Below are 13,625 nucleotides of genomic sequence, written 5' to 3'. Positions count from 1 at the left end.
TGCAGCTCTCCCAGAAGAGTTCCTGTACTGGTCCCCAGTGTCTGGTGGCCACACCAGGCTGCAAAGTCCCTGTGCTTGGCCACCAAGGCCCCATGCTGGGCTGCAGCCACCCACAGCCATTGCAGCAGCCAGGGGCTGCCACTCCTCCAACCTGCAGCTATCAGCATGCCCCAAAGAGCCGGCTTCAGGTGAAAAGAAACATTTCCTTAATTGCAAAGCCACAAAAGTTGGCTCCTCCAGGGCTATAGGAAGGGGAGGAGGAGACCCACAGCAAATAAGGAGAAGGAAATTCCACAGTGAGGTCTGGTGACAGCCAAAAAAATCAGGGAAGGTAAAGGTGCAGCACAGATGGCTAACACAGGAGAGAAGGTGCAAATTATTCTTCTTGAAATAAAATTTCTACATAGCGACCTCATACAAAATAAAGCTTATCCTAAGTACTTACGGTATCCCTGAGACTTACTCATGTGCCCAGTTCAAATAACCTTAGTGGAAAGGCATACAACAGGGTGTACAAACCTGTTACTTGTGCAGCACTGGTCACTGGAGATGCAAGCAGTAACTTGCCCTATGAATGATAACAGTGAGGCCAGGAGGTTTCATTTGATGCTTTTCATTATTTTAAAGATGTATGTTGTACACAGAGCAACAGTTCACAAGAGCATCAACTTCCATAACATCTTTTAAAAGTTACTGATGCAAATCCTCCCCTTTCAATGCAACTGCTTATACTGTTAAAAGGTTTTAAACCCAGAGTTGTTGGAACCATTTTAGCGCTTCATAATGCCAAACTATGGTCAAACACCTCTGAGCCCTTTTCAATACAATCAGCATCCCTATAGTTCACAATAGCAAGGAGAGCAACCAGCACTCATAGCAACAAGGGAGGAGGAATTACTGTTCTGTGTGTTTTTCTAAATTGCTCCTTTTTTTGGTGTATGATGGGGTCAAATAAATTGCAGTCAGAGCCACACACAGCATGACCAGGTTGTGTAGGGCCAGGCAAGTGCATGCGTAGCCTCAGCACCCTGCCTGCACAGCCACCTTGGCCCCAGGCCCCCAGGCTGGCTGCAGGGAGCAGCTGCCTCCCTCTAACACCCCTGAGCGTCCACGTTAGCAACTGCTACCCCTACTTAGGCACCATCACCATCAGTGCGCCCCGGTGGTGGGAGTAAACCCAGCAGTTCCTCCAGGCTGTGAACAATTGCGGACTCTGAGGCTATGTAATGCTGCTGATTACAAATTCATTCATGTAATGTGCTTGGCGAGTCACAGCCACTCCACATGGAGTGTCAGAGCAAAGGCAAGTGGCTTCAGGGGGGCACTGCAGCTCCCTGCCCCCCCAGGCAAAGGCAGAAGAGGGGAGAGTGTGGAGTGGAGGTTTGCTGGTCCTAAAGATAGCACAGTTACTTTTTCCCCCATCCCTCTCTCAGACTTTGGCTGAATGCCAGCAACACCAGGGCTTCAGGATGGTGGTTTAGGACTTTTTGGTGGCTTTAGAAAAGAATTGGTCATCTCAGGCACAGCACAGACAGACTGGGAATGGTCAATAAAACATAAAACCTCCTCACACATAAGGGGATCTTTATAAAATTCCAATTACTGCTGGCTTGTTACCTAAGAATCCCTAAGAGGTAAGAGATATTGCTTGCTGTGAGGCCCAGGGTAATGAAATTACAAATCCTTTCATGAGTAAGCATATGCTAGAAAACTACATTTATTTGGCCTACATATTTGAAACTGTTCAAAAGGTTATTGTCTCTCAAAATTTGGATCAGAAATTGCTACTTGTATTTCAAGAAGCTATATTCAGGGTCATTTTTAATTCCTCAGTGATTGATTAGAATACTACAAACACTACTGCAAAGAAGTCTCATTTAAATTCTGTTTTCTGAAGAAGTATCAAACATGCATACAAAAAAAAAAGTACTCTCAGATACATACTAAAAATAACCAAAAAATGCAGTCGCCTTGAGAAACCTGGTGAGCCCAACAGCCTTGTCTTTCAAGTGGTTAATTAATTTGTACAAGAAAACTCCCATTTTATTTCCATAGTTTGTCTCCAACATGTTTTAATTTCAGAATTGAGATCAAATGTTCTTGTTGCAAATCATGGACGGAGCTCACTTTTCACAAAGGATGATGTTTACCTCTACAAAATAGGTACGCGGAATGGGTTTCCAAAAATATCTTGATGCCATCATAGGTTACATGCTCAACTGATGTTGAATTTAATATTTCAACACAGAAGTTTTAAACTATCTCGGTAACTAAATCCCATGAAGTTAAGGATATCTGAAAAACCTCATCTGTGTTCAGTGTCACTGTGGGAAACCTATCCCATGCAGACACTGCCTTTTGGGCTTGTGCCAGCGCCAAGAAGTTTTGGGCTCCTCCAGAGCAGGATGGGACACCCACACTGCCAATAGCATTCCCCAGCCAGGTGTGAATGTTTCATCCTGTTTCACTTTTTCTTCAGACATTCTCTGCACCTCCCCACTGTGTTGTGTGCCAAAGCTTAACACAATGAATTTCCTTATAAAAAAACTGCTCCAGCCAACTGCATGAGTAATAGTCCTTGTGCTGCAGGAAAAAGAACTCGGTGTATAAAATGCACCATCAGTGGATGGGAAATCTGACTGCACCACATCATCGTACCAGGTGCTGGGAAAAAGATCTGGCTCTTCAGGGTGTATTTAATGAAGGCAAAGACTAGCACGATCTGAAGGAACATACATGTTTTTCCCACCTTGTACTGTACGTTGTACCTGCTTGCCATGGTCCGCAGTGATTCAGAGCCTCATCTGTAAGATCACACTGAAGTGAGGAGCTGTTACCTTCATTTTATGGGTAACTCAGGAAGACAGAGAGCCACCTTCTCAAACATCTATAATTAGTACATTGACAGGTACTGGGATTTTAAAAGAAAAGACCTTGAGACCTAAGCATTTGTGTAAATTGTTTAGGCTCTTAAAAATCTGCATTCATCTGACTATGACAGGTTACACAGATAGTTCTTAGTAAAGCATGGCACTGAAACTTGGCATTCTGCATACCAGGCTTGTGCTTGCACCACTTCACAGATCTTCACATCTTTAAGATCCTCTAAACTATTCTCTCTAACTAAAGATCATGAGCTCCTGGTTCAATATACAGGTACCACTTAAAATACTGTACAAGAGTTAAGGACCAAAACAGCACCATAAAAGCCTGACACAAAAGTACTGCTAATCAAGAGCTCATGACATATGGTTAGTATCTCCATTTTAGCAAGGAGTTGCACATGATGAATAATGGAAGCAGGTCTGTGGTGAGGAAGGCTTGGGCTCACCAGAGGGATTCTTGCAAAGAAAGAATAATGCTCCAAATTCAAAGCCTGCAGCTTTGAGAGGCATGCTGAAGCCCAGCCAGCTCGAAAATCAGCAGCAGTGGTCTGACCCATAGCATTTCCCAAAACACAAACAGACACACAGCAGTCATGCAGCAACACGTCCAGAGAGATCACCTAGACACAAACACCAAACCATCAGCACTGACCCCAGAAGTGTGCTTCTGGGTAGGGCAAGTCTGGATACTCACAATTCAGCTGCTGCCTACATGCCTAGGCTGGCAGGCTAGCTCAGCCCTCCCGATCGGTGTTCAAATTCCTCAAGTGGGACTGCTCCAAGGACTTCATGCAGGCCTAGTGCTGCATCCACTGAGAGCAACTGCTTTGATCTGGCAGTCCAGTGCCTGGAGATTTGACATTTCTGGCTACTATTTATTTCACAGTCTGCACACAATTAGTCTGAATATGCTCCTCCGTGTCACTGGGGCAGGCTTTGGTTTTCCTTGCATCTTTTGCCACAAATTCATGCCACAAGCAGTGCTTAGTGCACACACACTTTAAATTACTGGTCTTGTTAAAGCAGAAAGTGCCAAAAGGGCCCATCCCTGCACAAGTGGTTCCCTTCATCTTGCTGTCCAACCCCAGCCCCTGCTTATGCTTTTAGATATCGGAAGGAAGACAACTAAAAAGACGGGGAAACACACCTGTGGTGGCTACTGCAGGTTTCCTTCCAAACCTTGCGTGCGGGGGGGCAGATCCCGCCGTGCTTCATCCTGCAATGCTCTGCTCAAGCACAAACTTGAACTGACGGGTCCACTGTCAGCAGGGCTGGTGGGCAGCGGCCCAGCAGCCCAAACCTGCCAGCTGGTCTGAGAGAGGTCCTGGCAGGAGATGCTCATGGCTTCACCACCAACCAGGCCTGTGGGGCTGGACAAGGAGGGGTGGCTGGGTATGGGTGCTGGAGTCACAGCACGGAGGTGAGCAAGGGAAGGGGCGCAGGAAGAGGTTGTGCACTAGAAGCATGAGAGGATCAGCACACACACACACAGTATTTTTTAATTAGGAAACATTTCTTCTAATAAGGTATGAATGCCATTTTGGCAGAACAGACAGATCTATTTTGCAGTTCTCTCTTAAAACACTTCTTGATTTTACTATTATTTTAGACTTCCTCTTTCTATCTCAGGCTGCCTTATACCCATTCACACTATCTTCCTCTATAATCTCACTATCTCAGAACTATAACTACCAAAGAGACAACTGAGCAATGTCACCTGGGGCTGTAATTCATGCTGATTCACACTTGGCCTGCACCCCACTCTCCTGAGATTTAATTTTATTCCTCAGTTATCCTAGTTTGAGGGCTCAAAGCTGATTTCTTCCTGTTGCAGAGAACTGGGACAAACTAGACGATGTAGGATTAAGCCTGAGGTAATTCAAATAAATGTGAAGAACACTTCACCTGGTATCAAAAAATACAAAGTGCTATTCATCCTGCCAAAACCAGAATGCAAATGTGTTTCTGAAGCACCATCCATAGCATTCTCCCACCTTCAGTGCATTTTCAGTGAGAGCAGGAGGGACGAAGGGTTGGTGTGCTCAGGGAATGCCTGGGAAACCCTCTGCTTTATGGATCTCTTTCCCTGTTTGTCCTCAGTTCAGAAATTCAAGGTCTTTCTTCATGAGCCTCAATAGCAGCAAACATGGAGCAGATGGGTTGGTTGAAATCTCAACTACATCCTTAGAAGTTACCAGAGAGCCTCCCAGTTCCTCCTACCCGATCAGGATTCACATGCAATAAACGCCATTCTCATATCCACTGATCTTGGCTCGCAAATATTTACTTGGTGCAATTTACTTCAGTTGGAGAGCAATTATCCTTATCTTTAAAAAGGACCATAATACACACACACACACACAACACACCCCCCTGCTGTGGATGAGTTTAAGTGGAAAAACACCTCCATCCTGAAACACAGTGGTTCCAGCTAGACACAATTTGCTATTCATCCTGCCAAAACCAGAATGCAAATCATAAAACATTCACAATGAGGCTGTTTTCTACCTGAGTTACATTTATCCAAGAAACGGCACTCCACTGGCAGAGCATAGGGAGATGGAGAAAAGTGGGAAAATCATAAAAAAACTTGACAGTAAGATCTTTAAAGATATTTTATTCAACCTTCCCCTGTTCAGGGCATTTTTAGGATGAGGAAATAGGAAATACAAAAATTAAAACTCCCTCTGTTTGCTGCTCTTGCAGTAAATGACAGGATAAGATCAATGTTTGGAAAGAGACTGTATAAAGAGAATAGTCTCCATCAATCTCATCCCTTCCCTTGGTGAAAGTACTTAATTTACACTTTCTTAGCTGAGTAATTGCCTCTACTTTACACATACAGTTCCTTTAGGAATGGAGTAATCAGCATTTGCCACAGAAACCTCAATAGGTCTGTATGTTGCTGAAGGAGGTTGTTCTTCAGTCTATATTCAGAATCTATGACAAGTGCACTCACACAGGGAGTGAAAGACAAACGTTTCCACAGTAGGGAGTGCTACAGGATGGCACAGAGCACAAGGTGGCAGAGATCCACCACCACCAGCAGTCACGCAGGCAGAGGCAGGAGAGCATCCACTGGTCTCACACAGCCCTGCAGAGCTGGTGCTGCACTTCCCACCTTGGAAATGGAGAAACCAGCTCCCCAAAGTCACCGTTTTACCAGTGGGTTTGCAACAGGACTCAATTCTGTGGTGGCAGCAGCACCCACATCCTCCCTGGAGGCCATGAGGACTACTGCTGCTGCCCCAGAGAGCCACCAGTGAGAGCCTGGCCTCACCCAGCACCCAGAGAATCAGCATAACGGCTGGTCCAGAAAAACTCAGAGCAGCCAAAAAAGGAGAGGAAAGAATTCCCCAAACAAACGGCAATTTACTGGAGTCCATGAGTGAAGATGCTAAAGAGATCATCTTAGCTGGCTGATGTGAAATACAGTGCAATATTACATCTCGTTGTATATGCTTGTGTCTAACAACAGCAGCTTTTCAGATGCAGAGTTATTTCCGTCTGCGGGCGGGCAGAGCTCAGCACATACCCCAGGGCAGCCTCGCCAGGGACGGCGCCTCAGTGAAAACTGTGTGCCAGCCTCAGAGTTGTACTGAAACACAGATGAAAAACGAAGCGCAGAAGGAGAATCAAAACACAGAATTAACCTTTCCAGAGCAAAGTACTCCGCATTGTTTCCACCATTAGATTACATATGAGCCATCAGAGATTTGGGAGATGAAAACTCAGCTACATATAAAATCAAAGTGAGATACATAAAATATAAGTAATGAAGCCAAGTTTTTAACCAAAGGCATCAGGGATCCAACCACAGATGAGTTCTGGTGCCAGGATACAGCTAATAGGAAGAACAAATGCAATAGTCATCTAAGTTGGGCTGAATTTTTAGTGGCAGCAAATGCTTCTGTGAAGCCTCCTATACTTTTCTAAACTCTGGAGAGAAAGACTGAAAAAATAGTTTTAAAATGTCGAATATCCCTACTTTCACAAAAATGCATCACACCGGAACTTAAATAAATATATGTTTCCAGAAGAAAAGCAATTAAGATGAAATGTTAATAACCACATTGATGATTTCATGGAAGGAAAAACACAAAATAAAGACAATCCATCCCCATACATCAGCTGATGAGAAAACCAGGAAAACTCAATTAAGTGCAAAAACTCCAAACAATCCCGTAAGCCAGCCCTGCTCTGAGGCAGCTGCTGCTGGAAAGGCACGGTCACCTCCAGCCCCTGGGGCTGCATGCATCTTCCCTGCGCACTGCCACCCTCTGCAATCACAGTGTTCACAGCAGCCAAAATGCCCTCCCCGCACTGCAAGCAATGGCCTCTGCACCCCGCAGCACCCTCCTGAGAGCTGGTCCAGCACAACCCCTGCTCGCGGATGCTGGGCGCCCACGGGCAGGGCAGGGTGCGGCCAGTGGCCTGGGAGCACCCGCTGGTTTGGGACATGAGTGACTCTGTGCCCACCTGAGGGCTGGCTCATGTCACACCCCAAAGGGCTGGACAGCACCTCAACAGGGTCTCGGGGCTGCCTGTGTGCACCTCCGAGAAAAAGGCCAACTGCACTCAGAGGTGTGGCACCACCCCACTGGAAGAATGGCAGCCTCATTAGGAAACAGCAAAATGGCCTCACAGGTTTTAAAAATGAGGGGATTGACAGAGTTTACATCACGCTGCTGATTCTTGCGTATAGAAAGTTATTTGGCAATTCTGGTAAACTATGCCATTTTATAGGTGGAAATACATGCACAAAATTTATGTTCTCGTTCTATATCTGAAGGCAAAATTAATTTTTCTTTCAAGTCTGACAAATACCTTCACTCTCCCTCTATCACTTTCTCAGGAGTCAAAAAGACAGAAGATGTGTTTTATTACTTGAAACATGTGGATCTACTCACATGAGTCACAACCACATCAATTAAAACAACAAAATAAGTGTAAATACAGCAGTCCCTAGGCACGAGTGCTGGTGCTAGCCATCTCAAGGGAGATTCCTCTTTTCTGGACACGTTCTGTAGTTCCTTTACAGATCTGCTTCCACCAGCTATTCCTAATGGGAATGGTGGAGCAGACAGGGAGACAGGGTCTACCTGGCCAGGCCCCACTTGCCAGCGGCTGCGGGGTGATGCACAGGGTGCAGCCAGTGGCGCTCACTCCCGGGATGTGCAGCAACTCCGTGGGCCAGAGAACTGGCAGCCTCAGCGCTGTGCTGTGTTCCCAAGGGCTATTTATTTTCATTTCTACCTCTACAGTATTTAAAGGAAATTATCTCTCAGCTAAGGCAAAAATGTCATCCAGTGATTTCCAAGCCTGCTTCTGTAGGTTAGACAATTCATGCCTGACATGCCATCCATTACATTTTGCTCCTATCCAACAGGCATCCCGACCTAATCCAGACTCCAAACAGACCTGTCTCAGCCAGCAATTTCCAGGAATCACAGACTGGAAATCACCCAAGGATACTCTAAAATGTAGTAGTTAGCTCTGCTGCTAAACACTTGCACCCCAATAGGATTTTATGAACCCTCTCATTGAAAATTCCAGGATGCTCCACCCATCTTTCCTTTTTGAAGGGGGGAAAAAAAAAAAAAGGAGGGGGGGAATTTAATTTTAAATAGACAGTTTTTAAATTACATCAGAACATGGAGAATTGCATATTAGTCCTAACTCGGACCCATGTATTATGTACAGCTCAGATCAGATTTTGTGGTATGCTGCAACAAATGTAAGGGAAGAGCTTTGCGCTTAAACTGCATGGTAGTACTAAGCAGCATAAAATCTGACTGCAGATGAACTCCGTGCACCACGTAGGCAGATGCTTTTTGCCACCTGCATTTGTATAGAGCAAATGAAGGTGTTATGGACAGATTGTCTTATTCAGGTTACACAAATTGGATTGACCCCTGTTTGATTCATCTTTCACATAACAAAAGGGGCTAGAAGTAAAATACAACAGGTGTCTGTGAAGAGAAGCAGCATAGAGGTAAGGCTTGGAGCAGATTAACTATCTATTAAATCACCTTTGAAAGTCTACACCTCCTAATGGAATCCCTCTGGATGGTATGTGTGCTCAGTTAAAGTTCTCTTATTTCAAGACAGTGGTGTTCAAACACTGCTCCTGGTGTACTCCTAGAATGCAGTGAGGTTCTTCAGGTAAGACTGGTTTCTAGAGCATTTTTTTGGTGAAATCAAGAAGTCAAGGCCCAACTCAGATTATACCTCTTGTCACTAATTGTGAGGTCAGCATTTACAATAAAAACATAAGTGGAAGTGAAAGAAAGGGCAAGGAAGCTGGTGAAAGGCCTGGAGCACATGTTGTACGAGGAACATCTGAGGAAACTGAGGTTGTTTAGTCTGGAGAAGAGGAGGCTGAGGGGAGACCTTATCACCCTCTACAGCTACCTGAAAGGAGGCTGCAGAGAGCTGGGGATGAGTCTCTTTAACTAAGTAGTAAGCTATAGAACAAGAGGTAATGGCCTCAAATTGCACCAGGGAAGGTTTAGACTAGTTATTAGGAAGTATTTATTTCCAGAAGGGGTTGCTGGGCATTGGAATGGGCTGCCCAGGGAGGTGGTGGAGTCCCCATCCCTGGAGGGGTTAAAGAGTCGACAAGGAGCTAAGGGATATGGTGTAGTTGGGAACTGTCAGTGTGAGGTTCATGGTTGGACTGGATGATCTTCAAGGTCTTTCCCAGCCTAGATGATTCTGTGATTCTGTGTGAAAAAGAAGGCGGCTAGCATCTCTATTCACAGACCTCATACATCTTTTGTTTGGTAAACAGTCATGAGGTGCTGTTTGTATTAGGACCTAGAGTCTCAGCTCCAAATCTGCTCTCCTCCTATATGCCTTAAACTTCTTGAGCAGATGGACTAGGCAGCTCAAGATGTTTAAGGGCTACCTAGATAACCCAGGAAGAAATATCACTGGCTTGGGAGTAATCAGTATTCTCTACTCAGACTGCAAGTATTATACATCTGAGTCTCATGAGATCATTTTGTGCTGCATCTTGAGAAAGGAGATATTACTCTTGATTTGATGAAAAATGAATTGGAAATATGAGCTGTATATGTGCTAATTTATAGCGATGAAGTTTGCATTCATTACAGTAATGAGCATTGCATAAAGCATATAATCAACATCCACTGCAGATGTCAAGAAGAATCTAGAGACAGAGGGGAAATACGTACACTTGCCACAGTTGATCATAAATATCATAAACTTCCAGCCTCCAAAAAACACAAAGCAAGAGGCTGTTCTTTTTCTCCCTACCAGTCCTCAGGGGTATTTGAGTGTATCTATCAAGTTCTTGTACTAACGAGCTTAGACAGCCTTTCAACCATAGCATAAATATTACAACAAGTGCTGTAAATATTTTCATAGTAGAAGCACAACTGTTTCACTTCCTCCCCAGCAAAAGACAAAAACTACAAATGTGATTACATTCAGTTGGTAACTGGAGGATCCGAGCAGATAACTAATTAAATCCTTGTAAGATGTTTCTCTAACATCACATTAGAAATTAAAAACAAGTAATGGAAGGAAAAGGTCAGAGTTTAACAAATCATCATCTGGAATAAAGTTAAAATACCAGAAAACACCATCCACAGTCTGCAAAATCAAAGCAAGGTAGGCAACAGTGAGATGGTACCTATTATGTCAAATGAAAACACAAACCGTATTCTGAAAGAGATGAAAGAAGTCAACGGGAGTTTTGCCTGATTTCATGCCCACATGGAGCAGTAAGGAGAAAAGAACAGTGGATATGCACCAATGTTATTATGAGTAAATGTTCCCTAGACATCTACACTGGAAGTAGTTCTTACCTTCTGGTAACCTGGGGTTAGCGTGAATGGAGTTGGGGTCCCCATCTTCCTCGGGATGGTAACGATAAAGCGTCTGTGACTGCTTTTGGGATGACTGACTGCGGTCTTCCTTTAGAGCAACAGGAGGAGAGGTTGTTACACTGAACTTTACCTTGGGGAAAGCATTTTCCTCGTGTGTTTCATGGGCAGATTTTGGCCAACTTGGCTCTGTTAAATTCACCTCTTTCAAGCCTAGATACATGCTGTTCCCTGGGTCTTCTTTTCTGGCATGTTTTTTCATTTTAGAGTGGGGGGCTCTTTCTTGCTCATGCCTCTCTTTGTCCCCTTGCTTCCCCTTTGGTCTCCTCTCCAATTCCTCCAGGTGCTTGGGTGTCTCAGTGGTGGCTGTTCTGTGCTTCAGAGGAGCACTGGTGGTTACTGGTGCTTCCTTTTGTGTTGCTTGCTGGAGGGATGCTGCAGTGGTGCGGGGCACCCTCTTCCGCTCACTTCTTTCTGTGGCACTGAGAACTTCAGAGGAGGCCTTAGGCACTGGTGTGGTGAGCGGTGAAGCCGTCTCAGTGTACGGATCGGCTGGAGCCAAAGCTGAAGGAGCAATGCTGGCAGGTAGGTAGTCATAATCCTCACTTTGCTCTTGGCTGATGCTCTCTTGCTCTAGGTGGGCTGAATAACTCCTATATTTTTTTGGAGACTCCACCTGGGTGTTGTCTCCTTCTGGTGCCTCCTGGTCGTAGCTGTATGGATCATCGTAGTGCCTCTCCGGTTCGCTGTCTTCAGCATCTATTGGACTTGCAGTGTTTAAGGCGAATGTGTTACAGTCTGGAAGCTGGTAGCACATCAGCTCACCCCCAGCGTTCGGGCAATGGCAAACCTTGCAGGGGGGCATGTGGAAAGTGTGTCCGGCTACGTACTTCTGGCCCTCATGGAGGCAGCCTATTCTCCCACACTGAGGACACCCGTCAGCTGGCACCACCGCATCAATGCAGTTTGGGGGCAACTCTGGGCACAGCATGAACTGGCAGCTGATCTTGCCTCCTCCCTTAGGGCACGAGCACTCAGTGCTTCCAAAGTCCACAAAGTAAGACTGCCCTTCGGGTACTTTGCCATTGATAAAGCCCACGTTGACGCAGTCATAGTATTGGTAGCCTTCACACGTGCAGCCGTGCTGCAGACACGTGGCACAGCACTCACCAGGCTCCAGCACGTCCTCGATGCAGTTGTCCAGGGGCTGGCACTCCACACCTGTGCAGTCCCTCTGTGCGTGGGAAATGCCAGCCCACAGCAGCACAAGGAGGAGGGCATTCAGACAGCTCCGCTGCCAGCTCTGGTGCCTATCCATAGTCTTCCCAAACAAATATAGCTCCAGTCCAAACTTGCACATTTATTTTATTTTATTTTTCCTAGAAGGCTGTAGATTCAGCTCCGACTCTGCAGTGTGTTCCCGAGTTACCTTTTCTCATAGACCCTAGAGTTATGAAAGAAAACTCTGTTAAAGACTATACTCAGCGCATATCCTGTTAAACATTAGAGGTCTTTAAAAGTTGGGACAAAATCCAACATCTGGAAACCTAAGTGCAAAATTAATCATAATGTCTTCCAAGCATTGTAGGCACTAAGTTTGGGGTTGCATGCTTCCCCGCCACCCCCATTTTGAAAAAGAAAGAAAAATAAAGAAAAAAAGATTGCAACTGTTCATTCGAATCTGTTCACAAAATGTATATATATTTCAATAAAAAGAAGGTCTTTAAGCTTCAATGCCTTTTTGTTAATCTTTCAAGCTAAAAAGAGAAAGATTTTTTGGCAGATAATAAGTAAATACACAGTTCTTCTGCAGATGTAAGTTTAAGATAATCATTCTTCAAGATTTAATTACAAAGATCCAAATCTTAAAGATCTTTCTTAGACAAAACTTAGCCTTGAGACATGAGAATTTGTCTGTACACATATTAACTCAAAATAAGAGGAGGTTTTTTCTGCCCCCTTCCCCCATTTAGCAATCTTCTGCACTTCAGACTCCAGCATTAACAGTTATTTTTTTGCCCCAGTAGTGCTAAAATAGAACTTCTTTGTATATTGCGGTTACCGTGTGGTTAAACATCATATTAGCTATCCTGTAATACATATTAGAGGCCGGATCCTCAGCTCACAGAAGTTGGCACAACTCCACAGCAGGCCTGTAGTGCACAGAGGGATCGAGTCTGACTTCACTGGAGTTACAACTGTACACGCATGGGACGTTTACACTAACTGAGGATATGCCACCATTGGCAACCACTTCTCTTATTTTTGACAAGTAATACTTTATATTGAACTACTACACTATAAAAAAAAATATAAAAAATTAATTGGCATAATAACACTTTGTTAAAATGTGTTGAGGAAAAGTTGTTTGCCTTTTGACCATAGAAAAGCCTGAGAGTTAATCAGCTGTTGTCCTTTGTATCAAAGGCATGCTCAAAAAGCTACACAATTAACATGGAAAAGCAGTTAAAGCAGAAAAAGATTTGCCTATAAAATTTTATAGAATTAGCGATCTGATTATTTTTCCAGAACCACTTCCATCATCAAAAACATAAAGACCCTAAAACATTTATCTAGGGGTTAAAATGTAGTCACATCACCAAGAACAATAAACCACACATGCAACAGGAATCCTGCCAGAAAATCCATTCAGAAAGATTACTTCTCCCATTCAAACTGGGCTTCCAACAAGTCTGCTTTGGCCCCGCTGGAAAGCGGCCAGTCTGTGGGAAAAGCGTGCCTGTTCTGATAAGATATGGACAAACTGTGCTAAGAATTTCCACAGTTCTGCCCTGGAATTTGAATTACTTCAGTACATTATACAGAGATATAATTCTTACAAATGTAGCTTTTCTACTACTAATTTGAGTAAATTAGTTGAGTGTGT

The 13,625-nt window shown here is 44.4% G+C and overlaps 1 protein-coding gene across 1 annotated transcript in view; it reads right to left on the bottom strand.

The window, feature by feature from the left end:
• Window positions 1–13,625, bottom strand: part of FBLN2 (fibulin 2) — a 94,028-nt gene that overhangs the window by 65,752 nt on the left and 14,651 nt on the right. The window contains exon 2 of the mRNA XM_026857719.1: window positions 10,721–12,182. Coding sequence (XP_026713520.1) covers window positions 10,721–12,098 — 1,378 coding nt within the window. The 5' untranslated portion in view covers window positions 12,099–12,182. The remainder of the gene's footprint in view (window positions 1–10,720; window positions 12,183–13,625) is intronic.

Source organism: Athene cunicularia, assembly GCF_003259725.1.
Source record: "Athene cunicularia isolate RWA chromosome 12 unlocalized genomic scaffold, athCun1 chr12_part1, whole genome shotgun sequence".
Classification (NCBI taxonomy): Eukaryota; Metazoa; Chordata; class Aves; order Strigiformes; family Strigidae; genus Athene; species Athene cunicularia.
The sequence above is the reverse complement of the archived record's forward strand: the minus strand, read 5'-3'. Positions and strand labels throughout refer to the sequence as shown.